General features: G+C 43.4%; 1 protein-coding gene across 7 annotated transcripts in view; it reads left to right on the forward strand.

Moving 5' to 3' along the window:
• DNM1L (dynamin 1 like) overlaps window positions 1-12205 on the forward strand; it is a 46860-nt gene that overhangs the window by 6134 nt on the left and 28521 nt on the right. For all 7 annotated transcript variants that reach the window (XM_048499497.1, XM_048499499.1, XM_048499500.1 and 4 more), the window contains exon 2: window positions 9135-9282. In XM_048499497.1, coding sequence (XP_048355454.1) covers window positions 9135-9282 — 148 coding nt within the window. The remainder of the gene's footprint in view (window positions 1-9134; window positions 9283-12205) is intronic.

Below are 12205 nucleotides of genomic sequence, written 5' to 3' on the forward strand. Positions count from 1 at the left end.
GTTTGGTGTACCTATGAGAATGTAGTTTGGTTTAGAATTAGAGAACTAATTAGAGAATTAGTCCATCACAGACTAATCTGATAAATTCTCTCTCTTTGAGAAATGCAGCTGTAATATGCAGTTTTGTAGGGCAGTCAGAGGGAAAGGGGGCTGCTTGCAGTTCTACACCCTCTCTGTGCTATTGTTAGAATTATAACTGTTATGAGATAAAGGTTGTGAAAATGTATCTTAAACATTAGTTCTTCAGATCAAGTGAAGTCTGTAGTGCTCCATTAATATGTTGAGAAGTCACAGCATGCTTTCATGTGCATGAAACTAGGTCTCCCCTTTTTGAAAAAAAACCCTTGCAAAATACACTAATAGTCAATAACATATTAGTATTGTTCTTATTAGATTGGCTTCAGTGTCTGTGGCTCATCAGGAAAACACATTGATAGTGAAGCCAGGTTTGGCCTCTCTGTCTGAAAAATGATAATATGGAACTGAAGATAATACAGGAAAGCCAAAACAGACATCAGAATATGTCTGAACTTTTCAGTTCATAATGACAGTTTATATAATTATGCGTTTTATCTAGAACTTTTCCTCTCTTTTCAGAAGTTGAAGGCACCTAGTGAAAATGGAGCAGTAGATACAGGACAGAAACAAAAGGAAACAAGCATACCTATATATGATGCACAATTAATTGTGTGGAATTCATTGCTTGTGGCCATCACTGCCTCCACTGGTAATTAATTCCACAGTTTAATTATTGGTTGAGTAAAGGAGCGCCTTTTGTCTACCCTGAATCTATTGCTTGTCAACATCATCGGTTGCCCCTGAGTTTAAGTATTATGAGAGGAAAAAAGTTGTCTCTTATCCACTCTTTCTCCACTCCATGTGTGATTTTGTAAACACCTGTCATGCTCTCCATCCAGTGATACATCTGTTGCTTGCTGGAGGGTAGCAGTAAAGGGAGCCTTTGGCCTCCATATCTTACCTTCGGGCTTATCAAGAGGAACAGGTTAGCTGCTGAAGGAACTAGATTGGACTTTTAGCTTGATCTCCTTTGTTTCTATGACCTTCTTTAATTTGTTTGAACTGCAGGGCTCCTAAAGGTGCACTCTTGTTTTAAAGCCAAGATGAGCAATAGCACAGTGGCCTCAGCTTCTCTGGCATTTTGATGAGGACTTGTCTTTTACTGCTTTGTGGTAGCAGGGTGTTACGACAGAAGAAGAAGAGGTTGGATTTATACCCCCCTTTCTCTCCTATAAGGAGACTCAAGGTTGCTTACACGTTCTTTTCCCTTCCTCTCCCCACAACAGACACCTTGTGAGGTAGGTGGGGCTGAGTGAGCTCTGAGAGAACTGTGACTAGCCCACGGTCACCCAGCAGAAATGTAGGAGTGTGGAAACACATCTAGTTCACCAGATAAGCCTCTGCCTCTGCCTCAGGTGGAGGAGTGGGGAATCAACCCGATTTCTCCAGATTAGAATCCACCTGTTCTTAACCACTATACCACGCTGGCTTTCAATAAAGCTTATTGTTTGCGGCCACTGGCCATTGCAATCTGTCATATGAAGTCAAATCATAAATGTAAGCCTTCTGTAGTCCTGCTTAGAGTATGTTTCTGGCTAGTACTGAAGCACTCAAGATGTCCTTATGCTTTACTTTTTAATCTGTTTTCCATGCAGATGAGAATTAATGTTGGCTTGTTAAAAATTGAGGAAATTCTGTTTGTGGTAGAATGATCTAGTTACAGTACCTTTCCAGTATATACTGTGGAGGCTGAAGTCTGTTGCTGATGTGGTTTTCTCCGTAACTGATTTGTTCAGTATGTCTGATGACACCCACTGCATCCCCATGGCAGGTACCAAGATTCGTGATTGGGTGTGACACTGCATCAGCCAGGTAATCAATTTCCCAGTCCAAAATTTCCCCCTTATTTAAATTGTTTAAAAGGGATTGTGTCAAAGCTTCATATCTGGTCAGTATCCCCTCCCACAATATCAGAATAGCTTTCACCTCAGTCCGGTTTCAAGCCATTCCAACGGCTTTGTTAGCTGGACGTTACTCCCAAGCTCTGTGGGCCTTTGTGGAGCTGCAGCTCTGGAGCATGGGGCTCTTATTCTCATGCATTTCTAGCGTAAATTGGTACATCGTCTTTGTACATTAGGTAACCTTAAAAATTAATGTTTCAATTTTTCCTTGGGTGCCTTTCCTGTCCCACTGTTGTCCTTGCTTTGCCTATCTGACTTTCCTTTGGAAATACGGTCTGTTAAACTTGAGTGACCTAGTTTTTGATTATCTGGGGATGTGGCGTAGTCCTGTTTAGAGTATGTTTCTGGCTAGTGTTGAAGCACTCAAGATGTCCTTATGCTTTACTTTTTAATCTGTTTTCCATGCAGATGAGAATTAATGTTGTTGTTTTTTTAAGTTGAGGAAATTCTGTTTTGTGGTAGAATGATCTAGTACTTTTCCAGTATATACTGTAGCTGCTGAAGTCTGTTGCTGATGTGGCTTTCTCCGTTTTAAAAATGAGATGTAACTGCTTTGGAGGGAAACAGGAGAATATAATGTATCTGCAATTTTATGGACAATCTATATATATGAAAAGCTAACAATGTTTTTGTTGATGACAGTATACTTCAGTAACTGCTGGGCCAATTCCTCTGAAAATTCCCAGCCACTATAGTCAGCCAGACGAGAGTGTTTTTAGATGTTCACATTCCTGAAATTTCACACCTGGCCAAGGTAAACCACCTGCCTTTTTCCTGGCGCTCCCTGGTGAAGGACGTGCAGCTGCCTGTGTGTAACTGTCACCCTTAGAATGTTCGTGCTGCTTAGAATGTTCACTCAGATGGCCAGATAGGAGCAGTGTGAATACAGTACATGGAGGCAGTCACTTTCAGGGAGTGGAAGTGAAGAACACATACATGCACACACATACACTTGCAGGGAGGAGGGGAGAGGGAGGGAGGAGAGGGAGGGGTGGCATGCAAGGGAGAGAGGGAGGGAGGAGGAGAGAGAAAGGGACAGAGGGGGGGAGGCATGCAAGGGAAGAGAGAGTGAGAGAGAGGGGGGGAGAGAGAGTGGCCCGGTGGCATGCAAAGGGAGGGAGGCAGGGGCCCAGCATGTTGATGTGACCCACCCACCCTAGCGGAGAAAAAGGGAAGGGAAGGAGGGGGAGGGGTGGCATGCAAGGGAAGAGAAGTGAGGGAGGGAAGAGAGTGAGGGGCAGCATGCAAGGAGGGCCGGGGAGGGAGGGGCCAGGCACCCTAGATTCCCTGAATACTGCGGTTACAGTTAAGAAAACCAGGCACGCATTACTCAGGAGTAAGCTCGGTACAGCAACCGTGACATACTTTGAATGGCTGCGTCGCGCCCCTCAGAGGGTTTCCTCAGAAGCGACACCCATTGCCATCAACCAAACTTACTCCAGGTAAAGGATCATGACCAGCCAGCCTAGATGTGTGGGAGGTGTGCCTTTCTATCCCGCCTCCCCAAGGAATGCGGGCACACACATCAATGACATTGCACAGTATCAGGCTGCGTGTTTGCATGAGCACGTACTGCTGGCCTCTGCAATTGATTTGCTGCTACTGTTCCTTTTCCATTTCACCACCTAAGCCACAGCAACATGTGGCCGGGCCCCGCTAGTTCTAAAATAATATTAATACTGCTGCTGGCTTAATTTGTAGGCTGCTACATGCTCAATATTTTAAACTGTATTTCTGTTTTTATGTATCTCTTTTACTACTGTACTAACTTTTATACTTTATGTTTTTATTATGTTTTTATGCCTGTAAGGATAAATAAATAAATAAAATTCATAGGCTCTCCAATCATCTGTGGTTTGCATAACCACTGGAGTGAACGAATCTTGAAATAAAACTTCCTTTCAGTGAAAGACATTTCTGTTGAGACTTATTACATTTTTAAAATTTTAAATCTTTGAAGTCCTTCAAAGAAAAATGGTACCTAACGAGACCTAATAATGTGGATGATGTAATGTAGTTAGAGTGTCATTCTCAAATATTGTTGCAAAGGTGCACGGAGTGATCAGTCAGGAATTAAGTACAAGCAAGTTTATTCTAGTCCTATATGGGAGTCACTGTGTTGTTCACTATCTAACACATCAGTGGCATGCTAAAATTGTTTCCCCACCAGGTGGTTTCATCTGGTTTTGCTGCTGATAGAAAGCAGGATTGGGGTTTCTTCCACGCAGCGCTGTGTTTGACCTGTACATCTTCTGGCTTTCCTCCATCTTCCCTGTGATCTTTTCTAAACCTGTTTTATTGTGAGCTTTTTGGAACAATCACAGAAAAGACACGGAGGCTGCAATGGCAACAGGCAAGTCCAGATTTTTCCTAGTCCAGCCCACACTGGTGCCATTTCCCCCTCCCCAGTCCCCTGTGATGACTGTTCCCTCATAATACCAGGCTGTGGTAGGAAAAATTGGATTGGGGGGGGGGGGGCTGCCATTTTGAAGCCCTTTGGCTGTGTTTCTGAATTGGCAGCTGTAGCAGCAATACAGAAACCAGGGGGACTCTTTGAAGTGTGGAAGCCAACTAATTGTGAGTCAAAATGAGATTGCATTATTGCCAGGAAAACAAAGACAGTCTGAAAACTGCACTAGAAAGCATGTGCTGTATTTTTGTAGGTGGCTGGTTTGTTCAGGACAATCCTGATTGATGCTTAATAGGTGACCTCATCTTAAGATCTGTTGGTCTTCCTGAATGTTGTTCTGTTGCTAGGAAAGTAATGTCTGTGTCTGTCTCCATGCAGATAGATAGATCAGATCTAATTGTTGATTTTAATCTTCTAAAGGCTAATTAGAGGGAAGATTTGGAGGCCCAGTGTGGTTTGACTTTTCCTTGGGTGAGGCATCGGCAATCCTTTTGTGTGGGTTCCAAATATATTATGGAAATGGCTTCAGGCTTGCCTTGTGTTTGGCTTTTATCATATTGGTGGGCGGGGAAAAGATGGCGTCAGGTTAGCAACCATATTAGAACCACTCGTGGTGTTAAAATGTCTTTAAATTTTGTACTCCCCAAAGCAGAAACACAGGCAATGTCAAGCCTCATATGTGTGTGGGTGCATACTGTATATTGAGCCATTTTTTCCTGGAGCATGCTTTAAAGAAATCTATATTTAATACTGATTATGTAATCAAAAGATTCGTCTTCCCAGTGTGACACATATCTTCTTGGCAGCTCTCCGTGGCCAGACACAAATTAGTTGCAGACTACCTGTTCTGGATGCAATAAAGTAAAATTAAGCCTAATGGTGGGGGAACTACAAACTCACCTGTTGGCATATATTTCATTGCTGAGGTTTTTTTTGAAGAGGTTCAGTGGAAGAGCATATGTGTTGAGTGCTAAGGTCTCACATTCAGTCCTCATCACCTAAGTCAGGGGTCTGCAACCTGCGGCTCTCCAGATGTTCATGAACTACAATTCCCATCACCCCCTGCCAGCATGGGAATTGTAGTTCATGAACATCTGGAGAGCCGCAGGTTGCAGGCCCCTGACCTAAGTGATGTCTTGTAGGCACTGGGGAAACTCTTCTCTGTCCAGGTCTTCTGAGAAGTGCTGCCAGTCAACGTAGACTGTGCTAAGCTGTGTTAACCAATAGCCTGGTAGGATATAAAAGACAGTTCCATATGACTCCACTATTGTTGTTGTCTGTATAACTGTGAAGGACTGCCAATGGAGGACACACCTCACATATCTGATGAAATGTGAGAAGTGTATGCTACAACAAATCTGTCAGTGCTCGATACCAAGACTCTCTGGCTTCTACAACTCCCTTTCATTAAGGATTTTTTCCTCGTCAGTGGAAGTTGTGAAGGAAGTTGTCATATCCAAGTCAGTAGACAGGAGTTGAGGGGATCAATCTTCACAGTGCAGTCTTATGCAGAATTACAACAGTCCAAGGCTGTTGGTTTCAGTAACTCCGCTTAGGATTGTCCTTTAAGATGCCCCAAGGGCTCTTCGTGTGATTCTGATGACACCCACTGTATCCCCATCAAACTAGCACTGCATTCGCTCTAGAATAAAACCATAACAAAATACACAGCAAGACAGTTGAAGTACCGGTATGTTAACAGCAGTTCAACCTTTATGGAAACAAGTAATCTTTATAACTTTACATTTCCCCCTAGTTGAAAGGTCATCATAGTTTGTTGATTCAGTCATCCTGGATCTCCCTGGAGTTGTCTTGGGAGAATCTGAGCTTCTTTTTCCTATTCCTCCGTGCAGGGTAATGTTTTTCCTGTTCTGGTCTGTGTATGGAGGAAGATCAGCCAAAGGAAGCTGACGCTAATCAGCTGCTCATACTGTAAATTCTTGGCAGCACAAAGGAGTCTGCTAAGGATCCAGTAGAGCACTTCTCGAGATGCCAGAGAGGTCATGTCCTTCTCCTTCCATCAGTCTCCGTTAGGTTACTGGGCACAGGTGTTTCTTCATTTGGAGTATGTGGCATTGAGAAGGCGGAGTCTATTTGGCCTTTTCCTCTTGCCTTCATTCAGCAGAAGACAGGCTCCTGGAATCCCAACTGAAGAATTTTTTACTGCAGTAGTTCATCTGACATCTTAGGAAGGATGGTGTTGGTTTCTCACGAGAAGCTTTGCAAAGAACTGTAATTGGCAACACTGTCTGGTCTTTTCTTAGGTATCTGTGGGTGTTTACTAAAGATTATTTACCCCTCAAAAAGCTTCATGATGATAATATTTGAGGGCTTCTAAAGCAGAAGCAGAAGAGTTTTGGATCTATACCAACCCCCTTTCTCTCCTGTAAGAAGACTCAAAGGGGCTTACAAATTCCTTTCCCTTCCTCTCCTAACAACCGAAACCTTATGGGATGGGTGGGGCTAAGAGAGTTCTGAGAGGAGGAGGAGGAGGAGGAGGAGAGGAGGAGTAGGAGTAGTTTGGATTTATATCCCCCCTTTCTCTCCTGTAGGAGACTCAAAGGGGCTTACAATCTCCTTGCCCTTCCCCCCTCACAACAAACACCCTGTGAGGTGGGTGGGGCTGAGAGAGCTCCAAAAAGCTGTGACTAGCCCAAAGTCACCCAACTGGTATGTGTGGGAATGCACAGGCTAATCTGAATTCCCCAGATAAGCCTCCACAACTCAAGCGGCAGAGCGGGAAATGAAACCCAGTTCCTCCAGATTAGAATGCCCCTGCTCTTAACCACTACGCCACTGCTGCTCTTCAGCAGGCTTTGTGTGGAGGCGTGGGGAATCAACTCAGCACTCCTTTGTGTGAAGGAGTGGGGAATCAACTCAGCAGGCTTTGTGTGGAGGAGTGGAGAATAAAACTTGGTTCTCCCAATTAGAGTCCATTTGCTCTTTACCACTACACCATGCTGGGGATTGGACAAATTCATGGAGGACTGGTCTATCAGTGGCTAATCACTATGGCGACTGCCACTTTCGGAGACAGTGAAACTGACTACCAGGGCCAGGAAACAACATCGGGGAAGGCCTCAGCCTCTGTGCCCTGTTTTTGGACCTTCAGAGGAACTGCTTGGCCACAGGATGCTACACTTGGATCACTGGTTTGAACTAGTAGGGCTCTTCTTACGTTCTTAGGGGGAGATGCGGTCATCTGTTGCTGAAAAACTGAACATGGGTCCAGGGGCCCTTCACAGACAAAATTTATTCTGGCATCAAGTTTTGTGAGTCAAGATCCAATGCATGGAGAAAAATCTGTAGAAAGGTTTCAAGTGATAAAGGGGTAGATTATTTTTCACGTTTTCAGTCCATGGCAGTGGGCAAAATGGAGGCCCGACTGGATGGCCCTTATTTCAGAGGATTAAATTTCCTATTTCGGTATTCCTAATCCCTGCCATTTACATGCCCGCTCTCATGTTATATACAAGGCAGAACAAAGTGGGCTATGTATTGTGGTTACAGTGGGCTGTAGGCATGAAAGTACCTTTGAGTTTTTGTACAATTGCCGTGCGAATGACATTGTGCACGTTAAACATTATTGTTCTCATCGTGTGTACACTTTGTAAAACTGTTGTTGCAGCCCAGTGGGGAAATAAACGCATGCACTCATCTCACTGATAAGAATACAAACATTTTTTTCAATTCTTAAGTAGTAAGGAGTTCATGTGGGCAGCAGATCTGTGATGTACAAATGTTGCTTGACTTGCCATTTTTTTCTTGCTTTAAATGCTGAACTGAGCCAAAACAGCACAACAGATTTTTTTAAAGTGTCTGTCTTATGTCTTTAAGGCCCACTGTGCACGGGCTACTGCAGTGGCTGCACACCAGCATATATAATTCCAGTGTGACCCTGAGACCATTCGCACGCTCCCGTGCAGGCGGCTCCAGAGCAGCCGTGTCCCGTGATGGAGGTGGTTTTGTTTTTCCAAACTTACCAGGCGGTGGAGGGCAGCATGGGTATGTCTCCTCATCCGTGCAGAGCTCCGTAGGGAGAAAAAACAAGTTTGGGAAAAACAGGCACCTAGAAGCAGCGGCTCCAACTTGGTGCCATTTGTATGGTGCTGGCGGGGAAATGCTGTTTCCCAAAAGCCTTGCTCATTGATCGAGGCTGGAAAACTGTATTTCCTCACTGGTTGCGGGGAAAAAGCACTGCGCTGCTTCGTTGCAGAGTGGCAGCTGTGCGAACAGCGTCCCTGAAATGGTGTTTTTACTGTTCCAGGGCCGCTGTTTTTGGCCCGTGCGGGTATGTCCTGACAGTGATAGCCCAGCTAGTCCAATCTCAGAAGCTAAATAGGGTCACCCCTGGTCAGTATTTGGATGGAGATCACCAAAGCAGAGGCAGGCAATGGCAAACAACCTCTGAATGTCTCTTGTCCTGAAATCCCTACGGGGTCATCATAAGTCACCTGCAACTTGATGGCAAAACAAACAAACCAACCAGCAGTGATGTTGGGAGGCAGTTCTCCCCTGAACTTCAGTTGCTGGTGGCCAGCAGAGGCTTTCCTCATGCCCTGCATCTGGGCTTCCAAGAGGCTTCTGAATTCTGGACTTGAGAGGCCAGTGGAGATCCGTCTGCCTGTGATGAGTGAACTTTATGATTTGTTGGTGACTCATTTGTGGCTGTTGAAACAGTGCAAGAGTAAGCATCTTGCCTTTGAATAAGCGTATAAGGCAATCACCTTTGTTTCAATTTTCAGAGCAGTGGGAAAAGTTCTGTGCTGGAAAGCCTGGTGGGAAGAGATCTACTCCCAAGAGGAACGGGAATTGTCACCCGGCGACCTCTCATCCTGCAGCTGGTGCATGTGTCAGCCGAGGACCGTCGGAAAACAGCTGGAGATGAAAATGGTAAGGGAGGACTGGGTGAATAAAGTGAAGTCTCTTTGAATTTAACAGGCTCACTGAATATCAGAATGAAAATATATCAAATTTTGGAACCCTGGATTTTGAAAATTAATTCTTTTGAAGTTGAAACATAATTGACTTAATGTATCTAAGGTGAGAAGATTTTTTAAAAACATTTTCATTAAATTTATTTAGGTAATGGATGTGCTGCTGTGTTTTTGCATAATGTAATTCATCTGGCTTGTTAGCTGTTTTTCTGTTTTCTGTGGGATTTAATCCTTGAGGGAGTAACTGGTCAGGTATCATTCTTGTAAAGTCAAGCCTCGTGAAGAAATGGCTTGTGTTAATTTAACACGTGATGTCTTTCTGGCATTTTCCTCCCTGTACATCCTGGTGACAAGACATACCTGTAAAGCAGATCTTCTGAAGAGCATTTGCCCCTGACCTTCATGGGTAGCATTTAATTCTGTGTTTTTACTGTATTTGGTAGCCTTAAGCACTAAAATATGTTGTATGTACTAGATTGTTGGAGGCTTCTTTTTTTTTAATCATCCAGTGGTGAGACTTGATCCAGTAAATCTTAACAGTCTGAGTATACAGCGAGCTTTACGTGGAGTATCTCAGTTCTTTCAAAGGTCACTGATCACTGCAGCAAATGAGAGGATAAAGTGGAGAGAACAGTGGCAAATCTTCTGTACCAGATCTTGCTTTCCTAGCTTTTACAGTGGATCAGCTGAAACGAAGATTAATGTAATGAGTTCCAAAGGAATAAGGAGACTTATTGGCACTTGCTGAAGTATACTGATGGTAGCCACCCTTGTCCTTTGAGATCTGGAGAACATTCTCTTTTGCTATCTAGAACCCATCTTTTTGACTACAGAGTTGAAGTGCCTGCTCTTAAACCCTGTTACTGCTTTTGATTTAAATATATGTATGTCTATGTTTGTCTATGTTAATGCTGCAGTTGAGTGCTGAAATCCGATAACAATGAATGGAAGGGTTTAGATCTTCGCCATTTGGATTTATTGCTGTATTTGTGTCGACTTGCAAGAGGAACCACTGAACAATGAAGTATCTGAAATGTAAAGTGTGGGATCCCTTTTTAAAACCCGAGGCTGTTTCAGTCTGCTTGTTGCATTTACCTTGGATTATTTGAATAGAGATTTTTCACAGATAATTCAATAGGCCCTGCTATTTTAACAGGGAAAGTTATTAAATATGCTCTGCTGGAACCTCCTTCAATAACAACTGGGATTTGGGGACTTGTCTGTTTTTGACAGTAGAGCTTTCCTTGGATGTGCGAGGTTTCCCCTTCCCCCTCCCACTTTTCAGGAACAATTACAGAGGAAAATATAGTTGAATGAAATTCTTTCTCTGGCTACCTGAATATCAGGAAAGCACCTGTGGTCTGGGCTACTCTGTTTAATATCTTGGTGCAACACCTCTGGTGATTAGCAGGACAAGAAGTAGGATGCAAGATTGAAAGTAAGTTTCCTTTTCTGCAACTGAGGGAGAATTAGAATCTTATTAACGTATTTTTTTACTCTTTGCAAATGGCTTTGATATTAATTTAAGCCTGTTCAGAGTCACTGTGTGTGTGCATATGTGTGTATATAAATAAATAAATATCGTTCACAGTGAAAGTGAAAACATTCATTAAACTCTGTTGGGGTTACCTGTTCAAGTGACATAAAACGTCAGGCGGCTTTTCCAGTGTGGCATCTTGTACTGGAACTCATGTAATTCCATATGTAAACCTCTCTGTGTAGATGTTATGAACATATTTCTAGGTCTGCCAAACATCCTCGGATACGGTTGGTGCCATTGTAAATATTTGCTTTGTGTTCATAGAATCATAGAGTTGGAAGAGACCCTAAGGGTCATCAAGACCAACCCCCTGCAATGCAGGAACACACAATCAAAGCACTCCAGACAGATGGTCATCCATCCTCTCTTTCAAAACCTCCAAAGAAGGAGACTCCACCACACTCCTAGGTAGTTCATTTCACTGTCAAACGGCCCTAACAGTCAGGAAGTTTTTCCTGATGTTTAGGTGGAACCTCTTTTTTTTTCACCTTCAACCCATTACTCCTGGTCCTAGTCTCTGGAGCAGCAAAAAACAAGTTTACTCCGTCACCAATATGATATCCCTTCAAATATCAAAACATGGTTATCATGTCACCTCTTCACCTTCTCTTTACCTCTTCACCTTCTCTTCAGATCACACACTTGCTCTCAGTGGCTATGAGTGCACTTGAAAGCACCTTTAACGGAGAAGAGGTTCTGAGTACACGCTCTGATTGTGAATTCAGCCACACCCAGGAGATGAGTGTGGCCAGTTACAAAATACCCCATGGTGGCAGGATGGCAGTGGCAGGAAAATTGCAAGCACGGCTGGTAGGCTTGCCCTTTCTGCTATATACTGAAATAAGGGAAGGTAGCAGTTAAATCAAGCACTACAAAAATTGTTTCTCCAAACTCTTTCATAGAACCTGAAGGAACCTTATCAGAGTTCTACTTCTTGATTTTTCAGTTGCTTTTTCAGAAGGGCAAAGGCCACAGATTGAGAGGAGGAAAAGCAGGGAAGGACCTGTCTACTCATCAGAGACAGCCATGATCTAATCTGAATAAATAAGGGCTGAGTCTGCCTGTGGAGGATAATGGCTTTAATTGATCAGTTACTGATGGCAGATGAAAGGAAAAGGGTATTGATTCCATTTCTGCAGTAATAAAAGAATAGTTTTCCCCACTGTCAATTGGTAGTAATCCCCAGCTGAGTGTATCTTGTACTTGAAAAAAGTTCTATGCCAAGATCACTTAGAATCTGCCCTAAGAATTCTGCTCTCATGCATTTTATGCATATTTAATATTTTGCTTAGATCTAGTTTTGAACACGGCCATGAGGAAGGATGAGGAAATGTGTACC

The sequence above is a fragment of the Sphaerodactylus townsendi genome, linkage group LG06 (assembly GCF_021028975.2).
Source record: "Sphaerodactylus townsendi isolate TG3544 linkage group LG06, MPM_Stown_v2.3, whole genome shotgun sequence".
NCBI lineage: Eukaryota > Metazoa > Chordata > Lepidosauria > Squamata > Sphaerodactylidae > Sphaerodactylus > Sphaerodactylus townsendi.